At 37.6% G+C, this 22711-nt stretch overlaps 2 protein-coding genes across 2 annotated transcripts; both read left to right on the top strand.

Moving 5' to 3' along the window:
* The first annotated feature begins 7778 nt into the window (after nt 1-7778).
* On the top strand, nt 7779-12420 carry LOC123867476. Its single transcript, XM_045909521.1, has 2 exons — nt 7779-7832; nt 8770-12420. The coding sequence occupies exon 2, from the start codon at nt 8786-8788 to the stop codon at nt 12230-12232; it is 3447 nt and encodes a 1148-aa protein (XP_045765477.1). The 5' UTR covers nt 7779-7832; nt 8770-8785; the 3' UTR covers nt 12233-12420.
* Nucleotides 12421-12455: 35 nt separating this feature from the next.
* On the top strand, nt 12456-15345 carry LOC123867480. Its single transcript, XM_045909525.1, has 2 exons — nt 12456-14460; nt 15256-15345. Exon 1 carries the CDS (start codon nt 12542-12544, stop codon nt 14384-14386), a length of 1845 nt encoding a protein of 614 aa, XP_045765481.1. The 5' UTR covers nt 12456-12541; the 3' UTR covers nt 14387-14460; nt 15256-15345.
* Nucleotides 15346-22711: the final 7366 nt, after the last annotated feature.

Below are 22711 nucleotides of genomic sequence, written 5' to 3'. Positions count from 1 at the left end.
ATAATATTAAGTATGGACTAGAGGATGCCCGCAACTTCGTCCGCGTGGATTTAGGTTCTTGAAGATCCCGTGGGAACTGTTTGGTTTTCCGGGTTAAAATAAATTTATCTATATCAATAACATGGACGCAAGGTACCTCGGTACCAAATTTCATACAAATCGGTTGAGCGGACGGGTCTTTAGGAATCCCGTGGGAACTCTTTAATTATCCGGGATAAAAAGTAGCCTTTGTCCGTCCCCGGGATAACTCTGTACCAAATTTTGTCAGAATCGGTTAAACTGTTGGGTCATGAAAAGGTAGAAGACAAACAGACAGACAGACAGATAGACAGACATGCTTTCGCATTTATAATATTAGTAAGTATGGAGTATGGATTTAAATGACATAATTTATTCCGGCGGCGCTTCTTCTGCTTGAGACATGTTGGCTTTAATGCTTAAGTGGAGGAGACGCCGCGATAACCAAGTCTTAGTTATAAAATCAGATCCTTATTGTTCGCCAGATTATAGAGAAGGCACGAGAGTTCAACAAGCCGACATAGGTACATCTGCTTTGTTGACTTCTTGAAGGCGTTTGACTCTGTGAGATGGCCTAAACTGTAGAATGATTTGCTAGACATGGGTACACCGTAGCACTTAGTTCATCTTCTCAGACGCATTTATGAAGATGGAACTGCATCTATGCGGACGGAGGACGTTTTGTCAAAAGACTTCCTTCCATCCCAGCGTAGGCGTTTGCCAAGGGTGCGTAATACCACCGCTCTTGTTTAATGCTTACACCGAACTCATAATACGTATACCTAACTCTTGAAGACTGGACGGACGGTGTTGCTATTGGAGGCTACAAGGTGTTAAATTTGCGACCTTATTTGTGACCAGTGCTCGTTATATGTAAGAACTACTTCTTAAAATGGAGCGCGTGAGAGTACATAGAGTTCGGATTAAAGATTAACCGCAGTAAAACAAAGAAAATGATTTTAGATCGAGCCAACAATAATTCGCCCGAAGTTACTCAGATCGTGAACTGCGAGGTCGTCCTATCCTATATCTTGGAGCTTTGATTTCGAACAAGGAGGTTGCGGCGAAGAAGTAAAGCGACATATGCTGATAGTGAGAACTTCTATGGATAAGCTGAAGAAAATATGGCTTGTTCAAACATTTATTTTTCCCATATTTTTATACGCTGCAGAGACGTGGACTTTGCGACTGTTCGAGAAGAAGAAGATTGATGCTCTGGAGATGTGGTGCTGAAGGCGGATGCTAGTAGTCTCACGGACCGAATTTAAGAAATAAATGTTTTTCTTTCTTATTTCTTTGTTATCACCAATACTCACCTCCACTCCGCTGTGTCTGTTTGCGCTGACCACAACCAAATGCTAACAAGTTTTTTTGTAAAAATATTAATTTTTAACTAGATCACGTCTATCTCATAACAAGTTAAGCTACTTTTCATTTATTTCACCAATGGCACTCCGGGTTAGCGCCCGAGGGGTTGTAAATTGATCAGTGCCAGTTTCATTCGTCCGGTGTCTTGCCACACGTTAGGTACTCTAAAAATATGATTAAAATGAAGGTAAGTATGATAAAACTAAGTAGTGTTAACGTAGAAACGAATAAGAAGTGTGGGTTAAGTAAAAATCCCCCTTGCAAGTTAGCCCATTTCCATCTTATAATGCATCATTACTCACCACCAGGTGAGATCGCAGTCAAGAGCTAACTTTTATAATATGAAAAAAAAAAATTATCGCCTAATGTCCGCAACTTCATCCGCGTGCGACTTCAAAAAGCTTGAAGGCTTTTGAAATGTCCTATAGGAATTCTTTAATTATCCAAGATAGAAAGTAAATAATAATATACTGGATCTGTCTCCAAGATGCAAGCTATATCTTTGCCAAAGATTAAAATATCTTGTGTAGCTTAGCTGTAAAAAGATAATTAACAAACAAAAACCTTTCGCAATTATAATAATAGTATGAAAATGCAGGATTATACACAGTCTACTTATATTACAATGAAATATGATCACTTTAAAGTGTCATAATATAGTGGAATCAATAATTGGATTGGAAAACAAAAAAATAGGTAAGAAAGAACTATAAGTTAAATGTCAGAGCTGAAGCAAGTTAAATTAGTTCAGAAGCCAGGTTTTATCTCAGGAACTCGTGCACTGTACTGAGATTCAAGAAAAACATTGAGAAACTTCTTTTTTTTATAATTAGATTTTTAATTGAAAACATTACAATGAAATCTAATAATATAGGGTTGCACCCTTTGAGAAATTATTACATACGTAATAATTCATTGGTTGCACCTCTTACATGAGCTATGTTGCATCTGGTTGCACGTAAACTTGAAATCAAAAGGTATTGTTACTATATTATTATTGACTATTAAAAAATCGGTTAAGTGCAAGTCACACATGAAAGGTGATTAAACCATCGATGGATTAAACACTTTTTTGTGATGTACCAAAAATTCACGATTTTCGGATTTTTCCCTTTACTTGTGCTATGTATTGCTACATTATATGGTACCTGCCAAATTTCATGATTCTAGGGCTACGGGAAGTATCCTATATAGATTTTGGTTTTCTTGATGGGTCTTGACAGACACGACAGGCACATAAAAAACGAAGTGATCCTAATAATGGTTCTTTTTTTCTTTTTCAGGTACGGATCAGTAAAAATTATGCTTATGTTATATATTTTGTTACCTATATAGTTGTATTCCTGAACAACTTCAATGCTGACATTTTCGATGGAGACGGATCTTGATATCGTGACCCATTAAACTTGTCTTTCGTTTAGAATAGTAGCAAAAGGTCAGAATTTTAATAAATGCCATCGTATTTTTTTAAATACCTTAGTTCACGTGGGCAAGGCAAATGGTTGAAAAAAATATAATCTTTAAGTTGAGTTTAAATGTAAGTTGAGGAGTTTTTATATCCTTTAAAAAATACCACATTTAATTTATTATCATTCCACGTTCTTCAACGATAGATTCCAGAGGGATTTGCTAGTAGTTACGTCACTAACTTTAATTAATGATGCAACCAGACAAAACGATTGCTGGTTTCAATTCTTTTACGGGTTCTTTGCAATCACTGATACGACATTTAAAACTAGACTAAACTTAATAATTTATAGCAGTTCCCAATACTCTGGAACAGATTTAAGCTGATAACTTTGTTTAAACTTCCCTAGCGCAATGGTGACCGCTATTATCTTACGAGTGGGAGACACAGAGTTTCAATCCTGGCATGGATAATTTGGATAATTTCTAAATTGTCTCTGGTCCGGTCTTGTGGGAAGTTTTGGTGGAAACTAGTTACCACCCTATCCATAAAGACTTGTGGCCAAGTGATACAGTTGAATAAAAATCTACCATAGATAAATACCTACTACTTCCATAATATGCCATCATAGAGTTCTACTGTCCACATCACACTGCATTATCAGAGACGCTTAGTTGTATTATTTATTATCAGATATCGTCATTCAAACCACACGACGTGCTTGTCAAATTTCAACTCGACTTTTCGATTTATTTTTAAAGAATTTGTTTGAATTGAAAGTATTGATCAAGATAATAAATTTATTTATTGAATGTAGTTTATTTATAAGCCATTATGATTGAGTGGTTGCAATAGCAATTGCACCTTTATCAAATTAATATTGCAGTTCGGTTATTTAAAAGATTAAAACTCTTGATAAGCAAGCCTCTACGTTTGTGACTTATGTCCTCACGCAAGCACAATATGAGAGAACATTCATTTAATAACTTGTAAAATTAGTTAAATTATACCTGCCCTTGTGGCTTACGCTTTTACGATGAACACGCAGAAGCTCTCCAGCATGAAGTTCGCTATCGGTAAGTAAGTTTCTCGCTATCATGTTCACAGTTCGCGACATACAATATTTGTCAGATATCGATTCAGGTTCAAAACTGAGGGTCTCCTCACTCTAGTTCACTCTGGCAGGGGTGAGTCAGTTAATTTATATTAGGTATTATGCTCAAATCCTTCAGCTACCTATAGATCTCCACAACAAACCCAACATAATTTATGTAGAACAGAACAAAGAAACTTATCTCATAAAGATCCAGCTCTATAATATCTTGCACCAATTACAGATTATAAAGCTTCCAGGAATATGAAGCGGTAGTAAAGGTCAGTTTACCAAAGCTAAATTATGTAGCATTAGTTATTTAAGTATGCTACATAATTTAGCACATTATAATATAAGTGCATATGCTGCTATATTATCTAATACATACCTATATAAATACATATACATAAATACATATAATCATACACCCATGTTGGTAAGTACGTGTGTGTATGTTGATTGATACGTGAGAAAACCCGCATGCCTGAAAGCTCCATAATGTTCTCAAGGGTGTGTGAAGGCTGCCAATCTGCACTTGGCCAGCATGGTGCACTATGGCCAAACCTTTCTCTTACTTAGAGGAGACCCGTCCTCAGTAGTGAGCCGGCGATGAGTTGATCATGATGATGATTATGATGATATTGGTTTGCTGCCACTCATAATGTAAATCTATCCTAACATGGCAATACTTGTTAATTAAAGAACAATTTTGATCACAAGAAAATACGAACTACAGGAAAACATAAAAGCAGCCCAGAGCCTTTAATCAATTTCTAAAAATATCTAAAAGCTTTTATAAGTTATAACTTGATAAGATAGCATCTTTGAAATTGTCATAACCAAACGTCTAACTCGAAATCCTTGGAGATATTAAGCATCAAAGTTTCCCCAAGATAGCTAATCCCTTTCAAATTGAACTAAATTTATGTTGGTTTTATCGTAAAATTCTTATGATAGCTTTTTTGCTGTGGTTTTTATGCAAATTTTATTATTCATCATGTTCTTTGATGTAGAGACACACTAAGCTGCTAACTGTCATAGTCACTACAATCTATAGACCCTGCATGCTGGACATAAGTATCTTGAAGTCCTTACTTTTCTCTTCACTTCTGTGCTATAAATTGATGTCCAGCGGTTCTTAGGGAATGTAGTTTGATTTCATCTGAAAACATAGAGGGTATTCCAACGCTGCGTTTTCTGGTGTGCGACTGCCATTCTGAATACGGTTAAAACCGAGTACGGAACCCTCAGTGCGCGAGTCTGACTCGCACTTGGCCGGTTTTATTACATTTTTAGAACATAAAATCTGTAAATGGCTCTATACTCAATCTAAACGCCACTGCCAATGACACTGTATAGACATGCTATGTTTACTATTATATTATACTAGTGTTTCGCTCGGTGCGCGAGCTGCTAAAGCAGCTCGCGTGACGTGGTTCGGTTGAATTTATTTATTAAGATGCACAATTCACCCCGAAAAACCCGTAAAACGACACCCATATCGATTTTTTCTTAAAAAATGCATGTCTGCCATCTTGGATTTCAAAATAAATGTCGTTATCAAAATCAGCACCCTGGAAAACTCTGAAAACGACATGTCGCGGAAACCGCGAATGTAAATATTGTATATAGCAACACCGATACTCTATGGTGAGTATGTCTTTGGTTTCCTTTAGTATAACAAAGAATGCAAGTTTCGACATGTCTGAGTTTGATGGCCGCCGAACGCGCCAAAATATCTTAACTTCATATATTAGTTAATTGTTAGTGTGAATGATACGTGTTGGACTGTGTCACCGTGCTGCAACGCTAGTAACATTCGTTGGTGTGAATATATGTGAATGATGTGTGCTGGGCTGTGTCACCGGGCGGCAGCGCCAGGTCATCCATGCAGATGCATATCAGCTAAGTGCCTCAAGTTTACCTATTAATGCCGCGAGCTTCTCTTAGTTGTAATAAGGAGACAGATGAACAGCACGGCTCTGTTGCAGTGCCATACGAGCTTGATCATGAATTTCCCGGCCGCACAGGCGCAGGGCTTGAGTTTCCCGGTCGTAAAGACGCAGGGCTTGTCCAATTCCCAGGCCGCACAGGCGCAGGGGTGGTCGAAAAGACGTTGGACACATTACCGGTAATGTAGGACTTTCTCAGGCTGTGAAGGTTGCCCCCCTGAACGGCGAGAGCGGCATGATCCCGTTGGGTAGATTGCCGTAGCTATTGACACACGCTAAGTCCTTAAATTCGTGATGGTGGTCGAACGTCCTGTCGTGCGTTCGAACACCAGGCATGGAAACAATGTAAACGATCGCTCCCCTGTTCTCATGGTGATTAACTTATATCTATGACAATAAAGTAGACAGTACAAACATTGGTGTTTTCTACTTGTACAAGCTTAAGGCATTTAGTGGATTCAGTGTGAATCATAGCTGAAATTAAATATTACAGATGGTGACACGGTTGCACACTAGCCTGTCAAGGACAGTGGTTTCCAGTGGCTGGTACATCGGTCACTTACAAGTGGCAGGATTGAAGGTGAGAGTAACAGATTGCAATAACAGATTGCAATAACAGATTGCAATAACAGATTGCAATAATAGATTCATAATAAATAACTAGAATCTGGGCGATTTGCTTCGCTATCTGAAGACGCAGTAGTTAGTCTTCCCCCCTACAGAGATATGCGACATGGTGGAGGTGCTGGGATTTGTTGCAAATCAAATATTTGCCAATTTTAAGAATTCAAAATATTCTTAATTCGTGTTTATTGAGAAATTGCAATTTGTTACTCTCAACGCCACGTATCATTCGCTAACGAAACTAAGATCGTCGAGTCTGTCTCATAGTAAAATGAGCTATTTGCTTATAAAATTGAGATTGGTTACGTAATAATATTATGATGGGAATATTTTACGCAGATAGTATGAATGCAGAATCATTTTAGTGTGATTTTTTAGATAAATGAAAGTTGATTGATTGAACGATTGATTGGTTGAACCGGACGTGGTAATTAGAAAATGGCGTCTAGGGTTAAAAGTTAAAACATAGGTGATGGGTATATTATACTCTTTGTCTATGATATTATGGTTATGAATGCGTGATGTACGCTAAGCTTTATTCATGAAACATAGACTACTAGTTAATCTATGGTCATAGAGTATATCAATATATAGTGAGCTGTGGAGTCTGTGGACGATAGACTTTTTAGTCATTACATTTATTAAATGTGGTAAAACGTATAAATAGACAAGTAATTTAGTTTAATAAAGAGGATTAATTATAAGATTAATTTTGAGATAAATTTCGGAATCCGTACGTAAAGATAAAAGAGTTGAGTATCATATTTCAAATTTGCCGCGTAAATACACAAGTTCAAGTTCGATCCTGTATCAGACATCGGCCATTTTTATTTTTCTTAGTTCTTACAAAGAGATGCGAGTTTGGAAAACCATAAAAAACGCTGAATCAGTATAAAGTTAATATGATTAAACGGGTAAGCACATTCGTTTTGTACATTATAAGACGACCATTATATTTCTATCGTTTGATAATTTGAGCACGCTATTCATGTCGAGTTTTGTGATGAAAAGTTTATTTGCACGGTCAAATCGAAGATCAAATTACTTATGAAAATTTTCATATAGGAACATTATTATATGAGTTGTGTTTATATTTAGTAAAGATTTTAATTACTTAATGAAGGAACATGCTGTTGAGTGTTAATAGATCTTAACTCACTTCAATAATGTGACTAGATTCGAACAAGTTAGCGAGATGGTCGGTTAGATATTTGAATTCAGACATATCGGAAGTTCGTTGTAAGACTCGCCACAAATTTTCAAGTCACAGTATTAGTGTAATTAAACGTGAATATGTACTTGTTTTAGGCAACTACACGAGGTCACGATCAGTATTTTACTTCTAAGTGCTTACAGAAATTAGTAAAAGGTAAGTTTTGGATATATTATAGTTATAGGAACAGTAGTACTTTCAAACGAAAGTTACAATTAATTACCCTTATGCTAGCTAACTAAACTGAAATTAAACCTAATTATCCATGTGTAAGACAATATCCAGAAGTACAACTTGACTCACAGTACTGGATGAATAATTGTTTGTATGTATGCATATACATACTTTATTTATCAAAGTTAGATAATTACAAAATTTTATTATCTTTATATGGTTGCAAGAACAATTTACCTGAGTTGAAAAAATAGTTTCAAGTTGACTTGTAGAATTTAGTGGAAGTTTTATGTTTAGAGATACAGTGTCCATGAATGATTTTAAATATTAAATAATGGCAGATATTGCTTATTATTATTGCTCTCAGATTCCATGCAATAAGTAAATCAATATTTCAAAAGTAATTTTTCTAAAAAGGAATTAAAATTAAAGTTAATGCTATAGGGTGTACAGTTAGCATGAACTATAACAACAAATTCTCAAAATATTTTTATATTTGTTTTTCATTGTCTTGATTATGAGTTTATGGTGATACATACCTACATGGACGGTACCTGTATATCTTAAGTGTTATAACTAAAATAATGTACTTGGTGTTTCAATTTTCAATAATATGGAAATAACTTAATTCTATATTAATAAATTAAGTTAATAGTAACAACTACTATAGTTAAAGGCTTAAACATTCTTATCTGACTAAGTACCTGTGCTAGTGACATAGAGTAGAATTTTGGGTAACTCATGTATGAGAAATATTTTTACTTTTCAAAGTACTTGTGCCGTTGGCCTAAAGATGAATGTCTTGTGTGTGTGTGACTTATTTAAAATGTGAGTAAGTGTGTATACCTGATGATAGGTTATTATATACTTACCTATGTTTATTGTAGGTTATTATACCTAGCCTAAATCATACTTCCAGAATAATTGACTGCAAAATGGAAGAAATACTCTTAAATCGTTTGTCCACTTTTGTCAAAGAAGTGAAATCTCTCTCGGATCAAGCTCTCAATTTATGTCAAACTCTTCATGAAAATGATGAAAACTTAGAATCAGCAAGGATTGTTAGGTCTAAATTGAAAGCAATTTTATCTCGGTTTACCACGGAATTATATAATTATTTCAAAATTTGTAACGACCCTAATCCAGACGAGATATCAGATTTGACTAATGATCAACTTCGAGGTGAAGAAAATTTAGCAGAGCTAGAGGCAAGATTAGCCATGAAGAGTGAGAAGTCAGTGATGTTACCTCAGCCAAGTGATTATTCATCATACAGCAAACTACCAGATTTGCATTTACCAGAGTTTAGTGGTAATTTGCTTGAATGGCACCAATTTTGGGATCAGTTCACATCAAACATGAACCGAAGAAAATTGAATGATGTCGACAAGTTGCTGTATCTCAAAAGTTCTCTCAAAGGAGATGCTGCTAGACTTATAGATGGACTTGAAACAACAAATCGAAATTATCAGATTGCTGTCAATACTTTAAAGGCTCGATATGGGAAAGAAAATGAAATTGTATATGCGCATCATAACGCTCTAAAGAAAATCAAGCGAGCGGAAAAGATGGAGGATTGTAAAGGAACGTTGGATGAGATAGAACGACATCTCCGAGTACTTCAATCTATGGGAGAAAATACCAATTCCAATCAAATGCGATTTCTTATTATGGAAAAGTTTCCAACTGAGATTATCTATGAAATGAAAATAAGATTGGACTCTGACCGGACAGAGTCAGTCGAAGACATATTGACACAACTTTCAAGAGTGATCTCAGTTAAAGAGGAAGCACGAATGATAACTCAGGAAAGTACCATGGAAGGAGCGCCACAATACACTGTGGAAACTTTACATGTAAAGGAAACTGTTCTTCAAAACAAAGGACATTCTTCTAAGATGAATAATACTAATGAATTCAAACATAATAAAGGCCGTTGGAACAATTTTAAACCTAAAGTGAACAATAGGTATCAGAGAGAGAAAACCTTCTCAACTAAAAGAAAATTTGAAACAGAAAGAAGTGGTTATAGCAAATTTACTAAAGAAAAGAAAAGAAGATGGTCATGTATTTTCTGTGGGGAACACCATAACAATAAAGATTGTACCAAAGCAAGAACCATTGAAGAAAGGAAAGCTAGATTGAGAGGTAGATGTTTTATTTGTTTTAAACCAGGACACATAATGCGTAAATGCACAGTAAAAAGGAAATGTGAATTTTGTGAGAAACAAGGGTCTCATCATCAATCGTTATGTCCTAGTAAATTTCAAGAAAAACCGGAACAGAAAGGATCAACCAGCACTAGTGTAATGCACACCAGTAGAAAGGGAACTACTTTATTGCAGACTGCGGTGGTTGAAGTTCGAGGATATGGTAATAATACAAAACTATGTCGAATTCTAATGGATTGTGGTAGTCAAAGGAGCTATATCACTGAAAGGATTGCCAAGGATTTGAATCTTCCAGTTGAAGAGCAAAATAATCTTTCAATATTTACGTTTGGAGCACAGAAGCCCAAGGAAATAGAAAGTCCATTAGTTAAAGTAAGGTTAGTTACACAGAGTAAAGCGATTAGGACTGTATGTGCCAACGTAGTACCTTCAATATCTCAGGGAGTTCCACATCCAGAAGAGGACTTACTTGACTGCAAGATCAAGGAAAATTACATCTTAGCAGATAATGGTACATTGTCAGACAGAGTAGACATTTTACTAGGAAATGATTATTATTACACGATTATGTCAACGAAGAAGGTTCGTATTGCAGAAGACTTATACCTCATTGAATCGGAATTCGGATGGATGCTTTCGGGCAAAATTTCAGAGAATAACAACACAGTTGAACAACTGTCAGTATTGACATATTGTCAATCTTCATGTGAAGTCAGACTGAATCAACCAGATCCACCATTAGACAATGGAGACTTAAAACGTTTGTGGGATTTGGAGTCGATTGGAATCACCGATTCACCAAAATTAAGTCGCGATGAAGAAGCTATCAAACACTTCAATGAAACAACTGAGTACAGAGATAACAGATATTATATTAGTTGGCCATGGAACGACTATCCAACAGACTTACCATCTAATTTTGGATTAGCGTTCGGACGTCTAGTAAGTTTAGTTAAAAGATCAGACTCTAAAACTCTAACAATATATGATCAAACATTAAGAGAACAACTGGAAAATGAAATCATTGAAGAAGTCCCAAACACAGAGGAAAAGGATCATCCAATACATTACATACCATTTCATGGAGTGTTGACACCGGGAAAACCTTTGAGAATCGTATACGACGCTTCAGCAAAGACCAAAGATAACAAGAGTTTAAATCAATATCTTTATTGTGGACCACTATTATTAGAAGATTTAACAGGATTACTAATTAAATTTAGATGTTATAAGGTTGGAATAACAGCTGATGTTGAAAAGGCATTTCTACAAATTGGACTTAAAGAACAGGACAGAGATGTCACAAGATTTCTATGGTTAAAAGATACCAAAAAACCAGTAACAAAAGATAATCTTCTTTACCTTAGATTCACTCGCGTTCCATTTGGAATAATATCCAGCCCATTTATTTTAAATGCTACAATCAAACATCATCTGATGAACGCCAAAAATAAAAGTGTTAGAAAATTAGCAAATGACATTTATGTAGACAACGTTGTGACTGGAGCCAACACTGCAAAGGAAGTCGAAGAGTTATATAGAAACTCAAAGGAGGCATTCCAAGAAATCTCAATGAACTTGAGACAATGGAGTTCTAATTCAACGGATTTCATACAACAAATACCTGATTGTTGTCCAGAAGAGATAGTAAAAGTATTGGGTCTAGACTGGCATATAAAGGATGATACATTACACTTGAGGACCAACAAAATTATAAACAATGCTAATACCAAAAGAGGTATTCTGAAAAGCGTTGCATCTTATTTCGATCCATGTGGATTTATAGTTCCCACTCTGTTAGCTGCTAAAATCTTACTGCAGGACCTGTGGAAGATGAAAATAAAATGGGACTCACCATTACCCAAGGATATCGTTGAAAAATGGAAGGATATTCAAGAAGACTTGGAAGGAGTCAAGGAAATAAGTTTAGCTAGATGCTATATGAAGAATCCTCAATGTAACGACTTTGAAATTCATTGTTTCACGGACTCTTCAACAAGAGCCTATGCAGCTGTAGTTTATATCGTTGGAAATGATCAGAAAAGTTTTGTTATTGGAAAATCGAGATTAGTACCGATAAAAGACCAAGAAAATCTAAAAATCCCTCGTTTAGAGCTGTTGGGCGTATTGATTGGAAGCCGATTAATACAATATGTTCTTAAATTCATTGATTTTAATATAACTAAACAAGTATTATGGACAGACAGTTAAATTGTTATTGATTGGATTAACTCAACTAAATTACTAACACCATTTGTTGCCAGAAGGATCAATGAGATCAAACAAAATAAAAATTTAATCGTCAAATACGTACCGTCAGAACTGAATCCTGCTGATGTTGCTACCAGATCAACAAGCGCAAAGGAGGATCAAGAGAAATGGTTAAATGGACCAAATTTTTTGCTTAAGAGACCTGACAGTTGGTCAGGGAAATTCAATATCGATACTTTTTTAGTTGGGGAGGGTCTGACGAAGACTAGTGACACGCAAAGTTGTTCACAAACGGAAGTAGAAGGTCAGATGAACACCAATGAGGTTCAAGAACAGGTTCCAGAGGTAATAGAATTGGAAGATTCTATAGATGACAACAGACAAGACAACGCATCTAAAGAACAAGAAGTAGAGACTGAATGTCTGGATAACAGCATAAATGAAATTAAGAAAATACAAGCTGAATACTTCAAAGAAGAAGTAAATGGTAAAGAAACAAGTCTCAGTCGTAATTTGGGAGTGTTCAAGGACGTTGACGGAATTTTACGATGTAAGGGTAGGCTTCAATATGCTGAATGGTCTTTCGACAAACGGTACCCCATACTTATACCTAAAGGTTGTGATTTCACTGATAAAATTATAAGAAAAACACATGAAAAGAACTATCATGTGGGTGTCAATCATACTCTGAGCCTGATTCGTCAGAAGTACTGGATACCACAAGGCAAACGTGAAGTTCGAAAGAAGTTGGAAAAATGTCCACGTTGCGTGAAACATGGAGGTGGACCATTCAAAGCACCACACATACCTGCATTACCACATGAAAGGGTAAATTATAGCAAACCATTTACATTTACTGGTATTGACTATCTGGGACCAGTGTTAGTTAAAACAGAAGGAGGAACGAGCAAAAGATGGATATGCTTATTAACATGTTTGGCAGTTAGAGCAGTACACTTAGAAGTGGTAGACGATTTGTCAGCTGAAGAAGGTTTACTCGCTCTGAGGCGAATGATTGCGACCAGAGGAGTACCAACTCTAATTACATCAGATAACGCATTACATTTCAAATTAATAGCTGATATAGTTTCCAATGCATACTGTGTTAAAAATAAAATAAAATGGCGATTCATACCTGAACTCGCACCTTGGTATGGAGGATTTTACGAACGGCTCGTAGGACTCGTAAAACATTGTATGCGAAGAACACTTCAAAAGCATCTTTTAAAGGATAATCAACTTGCAACAATAGTTAAGGAAATAGAAGCAATAATAAACACCAGACCATTGACAGCCGTAGATTCAGAGCTAGAACATGTCCTGACACCTGCGGATTTTCTACAAATGGATAGATGTATCAGTGTAGAAACAGCATCAGATAACATTCCATTGCAAGGGACATCGACAAAGACCAACTTAGTCCAGGGCTGGAGAAGAGCTCGTATACTGTTAGAAGAATTTAAAGAAATGTTTAGTAATCGCTACTTACCGAGCTTACGTGAGAGATACAGTCACTCGCTCAAACAACCACGTGTGACTTCAAAACTTATCCCAAAAGAAGGCCAGTTGGTTCAGTTGAAAGGAGATAAAAATCGTGAAGGCTGGAAAGTAGGTAAAATAGTTTCTTTAATTAAGAGTTCTGATGGTTTAACGAGAGTGGCTCAAGTGAAAGTAGGAGACACTATATTTACTCGTTCTATTGCTCACTTATATCCGCTTGAAGTAGAAGACGGTGTCCAATGGGAACCAATACTTCAAGATGCAAAACAATATTCTGAAGTCCAAAAATTATCTAATGAAGTTTCCAAAGAGTTGGTAACTGCACCAGATACTGTTATAATAGAATCGGTGAACGCACAAAAGGAAACGTTAAATGATAATGACATTGAAATGAGACAAATTGAAAACATAGATGAGACGGAAAATACAGCAGATGTTGCAAATAATGAAGTAGACATAGAGACTGAGAGCATGGAAAAGGATAGAGTTGTAAATGATCTGAGAGATGATTCTGATGTGAGGGACAAATATTTGATGACAACGAATGAGGATACGGAAGAACGATCCGAAGACATTGGTCACAAGCGAGTTGCAGCGGTCCGAGCCCTTGAAAAGATAAGGGAATGGACGCGCAATTTGCTTACCTTGTTGTAATCAACCGTTCTCGGCGGGAGTGTCGCGGAAACCGCGAATGTAAATATTGTATATAGCAACACCGATACTCTATGGTGAGTATGTCTTTGGTTTCCTTTAGTATAACAAAGAATGCAAGTTTCGACATGTCTGAGTTTGATGGCCGCCGAACGCGCCAAAATATCTTAACTTCATATATTAGTTAATTGTTAGTGTGAATGATACGTGTTGGACTGTGTCACCGTGCTGCAACGCTAGTAACATTCGTTGGTGTGAATATATGTGAATGATGTGTGCTGGGCTGTGTCACCGGGCGGCAGCGCCAGGTCATCCATGCAGATGCATATCAGCTAAGTGCCTCAAGTTTACCTATTAATGCCGCGAGCTTCTCTTAGTTGTAATAAGGAGACAGATGAACAGCACGGCTCTGTTGCAGTGCCATACGAGCTTGATCATGAATTTCCCGGCCGCACAGGCGCAGGGCTTGAGTTTCCCGGTCGTAAAGACGCAGGGCTTGTCCAATTCCCAGGCCGCACAGGCGCAGGGGTGGTCGAAAAGACGTTGGACACATTACCGGTAATGTAGGACTTTCTCAGGCTGTGAAGGTTGCCCCCCTGAACGGCGAGAGCGGCATGATCCCGTTGGGTAGATTGCCGTAGCTATTGACACACGCTAAGTCCTTAAATTCGTGATGGTGGTCGAACGTCCTGTCGTGCGTTCGAACACCAGGCATGGAAACAATGTAAACGATCGCTCCCCTGTTCTCATGGTGATTAACTTATATCTATGACAATAAAGTAGACAGTACAAACATTGGTGTTTTCTACTTGTACAAGCTTAAGGCATTTAGTGGATTCAGTGTGAATCATAGCTGAAATTAAATATTACAGATGGTGACACGGTTGCACACTAGCCTGTCAAGGACAGTGGTTTCCAGTGGCTGGTACATCGGTCACTTACAAGTGGCAGGATTGAAGGTGAGAGTAACAGATTGCAATAACAGATTGCAATAACAGATTGCAATAACAGATTGCAATAATAGATTCATAATAAATAACTAGAATCTGGGCGATTTGCTTCGCTATCTGAAGACGCAGTAGTTAGTCTTCCCCCCTACAGAGATATGCGACACGACATCCATATCATTTTTTGTAAAAACGGGGTAGTTGAGGTTAATAAAGTAGGGTGCGTGGGTGCGCGGACCACTAAAGTGGTCCGTGAGCATGCAGAGTTTGTTCCACCGAGTAGACCTTCGGACCCTGATCATCTTTTGCCAAGAAACCACTCTTCCATCTTTTATAGCCTCCGAGATAGACACCGACAAAATTTGTACGGCGGCCATCTTGTTTTTCCAAAATTTTCCACTTTTTCTATTAATCGTTTCCTACATTCTTTAAAGATTGCGAGTTTCAACGAAATCGGTTGGAAAACAAAAGAGTTGCAAAAATCATATAGGCCGCCATCTTGTTTTTCTGAAATGTCATAATTTTTCCCTACTTGCCTCCCCCACCCGAACACATCTCCCCTACATTATTGTATCGTTTTCTGTCTCTTTCTAGGAGAATGAGACATTCGATATTCGCCATACAAAATGTATGGGAAAAGAAATTCCGCCATTTTGAATTTTTTTTCTATTCATCGAGTAGACCTTTGGATCCTGATCCTCTTTTGCCAATAAACCGCACCTCCATCTTTTATACCCTCCGAGCTGGACGCCGGCGAAATTTGTATGGCGGCCATCTTTTCTTCGCCATTTTGAATTTTTTTTCAGCTTTTTGGCAATTGGATGATGTCATGAATGACATTTGGTCGAGCACCCCCCACCTATCTTCAATACCTTGAGCGGACCCTTCACCCGTCTCCGACATCCTCGATCATCAGCTATTTCCAAATTTTTCCTCGATTTTTTTTTTGTTTTCTATACGAAACCATCAGTGAAAAAAAAAAAATTCATACAAAATTTTACAGGAGGAGTTTTTGGGGAAAATCTCGAAAATCTCCCCAAATGTGGCAACACTGTTTACATATTTCGATACTGCTGGTTGAGTCACACAATCGATTGATACATGTCGACTTTCCAAAATGTTGCCAACTGCATCAAAAACGTGATCAAAATTTCGGAAAATTTGAAGAAAATACATAATGGCCGCCAACTCGTTTCACAGAAAGATTTTACACGGTTTCATAATTTTCCTATTAACTACAGGATATACCGCTCCCGATGACGTTTCAATCTTTCCTCTCGCTCGCACCCACGCGAAAGGGGATACCGTGAAAAAGACCATGCCAAAAATCACTTTTTCTTTGATAAATTCCAGTGTTGCCAGTCTTCGGTGATAAAAATACCCAAATATCATTTGTACGAGCAAAACACGTAATCGCTCATACTCGGATTTTGCTAAAAGTGCGTATTTCGATTTTTTACAATTTCCCGAAAATCTTGAAATTTCTCCAAAAAATGGGGTAATTTTTTCCCACCGATCTATACCTCGAGTCTATACGTACAACCGCATCATAGAAGCCGAATCGCTCCGATGTTGCCAACTTTGAGATATTTAACTTTTAAAATTGCGTTTTTTCGTACCTCGAACAAAACAGCCGCCATGACAGCCGCCATTTTGAATTTTTTAAAACCACTCCCATTCTGTCAAAATACAGGATAATCGTGGGCGAAACACGAAAAAATAGTTATCCTCGACTACCCCGTCTCGGATCTGTGGCGCCGCGGTTCGGGGTCGAAAAATCAAAAATTTTGAAACGCTACGACTCGGCCGCCATCTTGTTTTTCCAATTTTTTCGACATTTCCCATTAATCGTTTACTACATTCTTTAATAGTTGCGAATTTGAACGGAGTCCCTAAAAAAACAAAGGAGCTGCAAAAATCACGTCGGCCGCCATCTTGTTTTTCCGAAATGTCATAATTTTTCCCCAGAAGGTTCCCGAAACCGAACAGAACTCCCCTACATCATTATATCATTTTCCGTCTCTTTCTAGGAGAACAATTATGTCAATGAGTGAGTCAGTGGTAATTAATAGTTATATAGTATAGACTAGTGTTTTGCTCGGTGCGCGAGCTGCTAAAGCAGCTCGCGTGACGTGGTAAGGTTAATATTATTATATAAAACCAAATTGATTTATTAAGATACAAAATTCACCCCGAAAACACCATAAAACGACACCCACATCGATTAGTTTCTTAAAAAATGCATGTCCGCCATCTTGAATTTTAAAATTAATGTCGTTATCAAAATCAGCACCGTGGAAAACTCTGAAAACGACATCCATATCATTTTTTGTAAAAAACGGGGTAGTTGAGGTTATTAAAGTAGGGTGCGTGGGTGCGCGGACCACTAAAGTGGTCCGCGAGCATGCAGAGTTTGTTCCACCGAGTAGACCTTCGGACCCTGATCATCTTTTGCCAAGAAACCACTCTTCCATCGTTTATAGCCTCCGAGATAGACACCGACGAAATTTGTACGGCGGCCATCTTGTTTTTCCAAAATTTTCCACTTTTTCTATTAATCGTTTACTACATTCTTCAAAGATTGCGAGTTTCAACGAAATCGGTTGGAAAACAAAAGAGTTGCAAAAATCACGTCGGTCGCCATCTTGTTTTTCTGAAATGTCATAATTTTTCCCTACTCATATCGCGCACCAAAACATATCTCCCCTACATTATCGCATCGTTATCCGTCTCTTTCTAGGAGACTGAGACATTCAATATTCGCCATACAAAATGTATGTAAAAATAAAATCCGCCATTTTGAATTTTTTTTCTATTCATCGAGTAGACCTTTGGATTCTGATCCTCTTTTGCCAAGAAACGACACTTCCATCTTTTATACCCTCCGAGCTGGACGCCGGCAAAATTTGTATGGCGGCCATCTTTTTTTCGCCATTTTGAATTTTTTTTCAGCTTTTTGGCAATTGGATGACGTCATGAATAACATTTGGTCGAGCACCCCCCACCTATCTTCAATACCTTGAGCGGACCCTTCACCCGTCTCCGACATCCTCGATCATCAGCTATTTCCAAATTTTTCCTCGATTTTTTTTTTGTTTTCTATACGAAACCATTAGTGGAAAAAAAAAATTTCATACTAAATTTTACAGGAGGAGTTTTTGGGGAGAATCTCGAAAATCTCCCCAAATGTGGCAACACTGTTTACATATTTTGATACTGCTGGTTGAGTCACACAATCGATTGATACATGTCGACTTTCCAAAATGTTGCCAACTGCCTCAAAAACGTGGTCAAAATTTCGAAAAATAAAAAAAAATACAAAATGGCCGCCAACTCGTTTCACAGAAAGATTTTACACGGTTTCATAATTTTCCTATTAACTACAGGATATACCGCGCCCGATGACGTTTCAATCTTTCCTCTCGCTCGCACCCACGCGAAAGGGGATACCGTGAAAAAGACCGTGTCAAAAATCACTTTTACTTTGATAAATTCCAGTGTTGCCAGTCGCCGGTGACAAAAATACCCAAATGTCATTTGTACGAGCAAAACACGTAATCGCTCATACTCGGATTTTGCTAAAAGTGCGTATTTCAATTTTTTACAATTTCCCGAAAATCTTGAAATTTCCCTAAAAATGGGGTAATTTTTTTCCTCCAATCTATACCTCGAGCCTATACGTACAATCGCTTCATAAAAACCGAATCGCTCCGATGTTGCCAACTTTGAGATATTTAACTTTTAAAATTGCGTTTTTTCGTACCTCGAACAAAACGGCCACCACGACAGCCGCCATCTTGAATTTTTAAAAACCACTCCCGTTTTGTCAAAATACAGGATAATCGTGGGCGAAACCAAAAAAAATAATTATCCTCGATTACCCCGTCTCGGATCTGTGGCGCCGCGGTTCGGGGTCGAAAAATCAAAAATTTTAAAACGCTACGGCTCAGCCGCCATTTTGTTTTTCCAATTTTTTCCACATTTTCTGTTAACCGTTTACTACTTTCTTTAAAGATTGCAAAATTAAACAAAATCGGTTGGAAAACAACGGAGCTGCAAAAATCACCTCGGCCGCCATCTTGTTTTTCCGAAATGTCATAATTTTTCCCCAGTCGACTCCCCCACCCGAACACAACTCCCCTACATCACTATATCATTTTCCTTCTCTTTCTAGGAGAACAATTATGTCAATGAGTCAGTCAGTCAGTGGTAATCGAGCTATATATAGTATAATAATAACTAGTGTTTTGCTCGGTGACGTGGTAAGGTTAACTTTATTATATAAAACCAAATTGATTTATTAAGATACATAATTCACCCCGAAAAAACCCATAAAATGACAGGCATTTCTATTTTTTGTAGAAAATGTAAGTCCGCCATCTTGGATTTGAAAATTAATGTCATTATCAAAATCAGCACCCTGGAAAACCCTGAAAACGACATCCATATTATTTTTTGTAGATTAGGATAATAATTTAGTAGGGTGCGTGGGTGCGCGGACCACTAAAGTGGTCCGCGAGCATGCAGAGTTTGTTCCACTGAGTAGACCTTCGGACCCTACTCATCTTTTGCCAAGAAACCACTCTTCCATCTTTTATATTCTCCGAGATAGACACCGACGAAATTTGTACGGCGGCCATCTTGTTTTTCCAAAATTTTCCACTTTTACTATTAATCGTTTACTACATTCTTCAAAGATTGCGAGTTTGAACGAAATCGGTTGGAAAACAAAAGAGTTGCAAAAATCATATAGGCCGCCATCTTGTTTTTCTGAAATGTCATAATTTTTCCCTACTCGTCTCCCCCACCCGAACACATCTCGCCTACATTATCGTATCGTTTTTTGTCTCTTTCCAGGAGAATGAGACATTCAATATTCGCCATACAAAATGTATGGGAAAATAAATTCCGCCATTTTGAATTTTTTTTCTATTCATCGAGTAGACCTTTGGATCCTGATCCTCTTTTGCCAATAAACCGCACCTCCATCTTTTATACCCTCCGAGCTGGACGCCGGCGAAATTTGTATGGCGGCCATCTTTTCTTCGTCATTTTGAATTTTTTTTCAGCTTTTTGGCAATTGGATGATGTCATGAATGACATTTGGTCGAGCACCCCCCACCTATCTTCAATACCTTGAGCGGACCCTTCACCCGTCTCCGACATCCTCGATCATCAGCTATTTCCAAATTTTTCCTCGATTTTTTTTTTATTTTCTATACGAAACCATCAATGGAAAAAAAAATTTCATACAAAATTTTACAGGAGGAGTTTTTGGGGAAAATTTCGAAAAACTCCCCAAATGTGGCAACACCGTTTACATATTTCGATACTGCTGGTTGAGTCACACAATCGATTCATACATGTCGACTTTCCAAAATGTTGCCAACTGCTTCAAAAACGTGGTCAAAATTTCGAAAAATTAAAAAAAATACAAAATGGCCGCCAACTCGTTTCACAGAAAGATTTTACACTGTTTCATAATTTTCCTATTAACTACAGGATATACCGCTCCCGATGACGTTTCAATCTCTCATCTCGCTCGCACCCACGCGAAAGGGGATACCGTGAAAAAGACCGTGTCGAAAATCACTTTTTCTTTGATAAATTCCAGTGTTGCCAGTCTCCGGCAACAAAAATACCGAAATGTCATTTGTATGATCAAAACACATAATCGCTCATACTCGGATTTTGCGAAAAGTCCGTATTTCGATTTTTTTCTATTTCCCGAAAATCTTGAAATTTCCCCAAAAAATGGGGTAATTTTTTTCCTCCAATCTATACCTCGAGCCTATACGTACAATCGCTTCATAGAAGCCGAATCGCTCCGATGTTGTCAACCTTGGGATATTTAACTTTTAAAATTGCGTTTTTTCGTACCTCTAACATAATGGCCGCCACGACAGCCGCCATCTTGAATTTTTAAAAACTACTCCCATTCCGTCAAAATTAAGGATAATCGTGGGCAAAACCAGAAAAAAATTATAAGTTTCAATTTCCCGTTTCGGATCTGTGGCGCCGCGGTTAGGGATCGAAAAATCAAAAATTTTAAAACGCTACGGCTCGGCCGCCATCTTGTTTTTCCAATTTTTTCCACATTTTTTGTTAACCGTTTACTACATTCTTTAATAGTTGCGAGTTTGAACGGAATCCCTTAAAAAATAAAGGAGCTGCAAAAATAACGTCGGCCGCCATCTTGTTTTTCTGAAATGTCATAATTTTTCCCCAGAGGGTTCCCGAATCCGAAAACAACTCCCCCACATCATTATATCATTTTCCGTCTCTTTCTAGGAGAACAATTATGTCAATGAGTCAGTCAGTGAGTGGTAATCGAGCTATATATAGTATAACTAGTGTTTTGCTCGGTGCGCGAGCTGCTAAAGCAGCTCACGTGACGTGGTAAGGTTAACTTTATTATATGAAACCAAATTGATCTATTAAGATACATAATTCACCCCGAAAACCCCCATAAAATGACAGGCATTTCTATTTTTTGTAGAAAATGTAAGTCCGCCATCTTGGATTTCAAAATAAATGTCATTATCAAAATCAGCACCCTGAAAAACCCTGAAAACGATATCCATATCATTTTTTGTAAAAACGGGGTAGTTGAGGGTAATAAAGTAGGGTGCGTGGGTGCGCGGACCACTAAAGTGGTCCGCGAGCATGCAGAGTTTGTTCCACCGAGTAGACCTTCGGACCCTGATCATCTTTTGCCAAGAAACCACTCTTCCATCTTTTATAGCCTCCGAGATAGACACCGACGAAATTTGTACGGCGGCCATCTTGTTTTTCCAAAATTTTCCACTTTTTCTATTAATCGTTTACTACATTCTTCAAAGATTGCGAGTTTCAGCGAAATCGGTTGGAAAACAAAAGAGTTGCAAAAATCACGTCGGCCGCCATCTTGTTTTTCTGAAATATCATAATTTTTCCCTACTCATATCGTGCACCCGAACATATCTCCCGAACATCATCGTATCGTTTATTGTTTCTTTCTAGGAGAATAAAACATAAAATATTCGCCATACAAAATGTATGGAAAAATAAATTCCGCCATTTTGAATTTTTTTTCTATTCATCGAGTAGACCTTTGGATTCTGATCCTCTTTTGTCAAGAAACCACACTTCCATCTTTTATACCCTCCGAGCTGGACGCCGGCAAAATTTGTATGGCGGCCATCTTTTTTTCGCCATTTTGAATTTTTTTTCAGCTTTTTGGCAATTGGATGACGTCATGAATGACATTTGGTCGAGCACCCCCCACCTATCTTCAATACCTTGAGCGGACCCTTCACCCGTCTCCGACATCCTCGATCATCAGCTATTTCCAAATTTTTCCTCGATTTTTTTTTTGTTTTCTATACGAAACCATCAGTGG

This window comes from Maniola jurtina, chromosome 8, assembly GCF_905333055.1.
Source record: "Maniola jurtina chromosome 8, ilManJurt1.1, whole genome shotgun sequence".
In the NCBI taxonomy this organism is placed as follows: Eukaryota; Metazoa; Arthropoda; class Insecta; order Lepidoptera; family Nymphalidae; genus Maniola; species Maniola jurtina.
Note: the sequence above shows the minus strand (reverse complement) of the source record. Positions and strands in the feature narration are given on the sequence as shown.

Bases quoted from the DNA above. Each gene is read 5' to 3' on its own strand.
- LOC123867476 (XM_045909521.1), top strand. From the start codon at position 8,786: ATGGAAGAAATACTCTTAAATCGTTTGTCCACTTTTGTCAAAGAAGTG.
- LOC123867480 (XM_045909525.1), top strand. From the start codon at position 12,542: ATGAACACCAATGAGGTTCAAGAACAGGTTCCAGAGGTAATAGAATTG.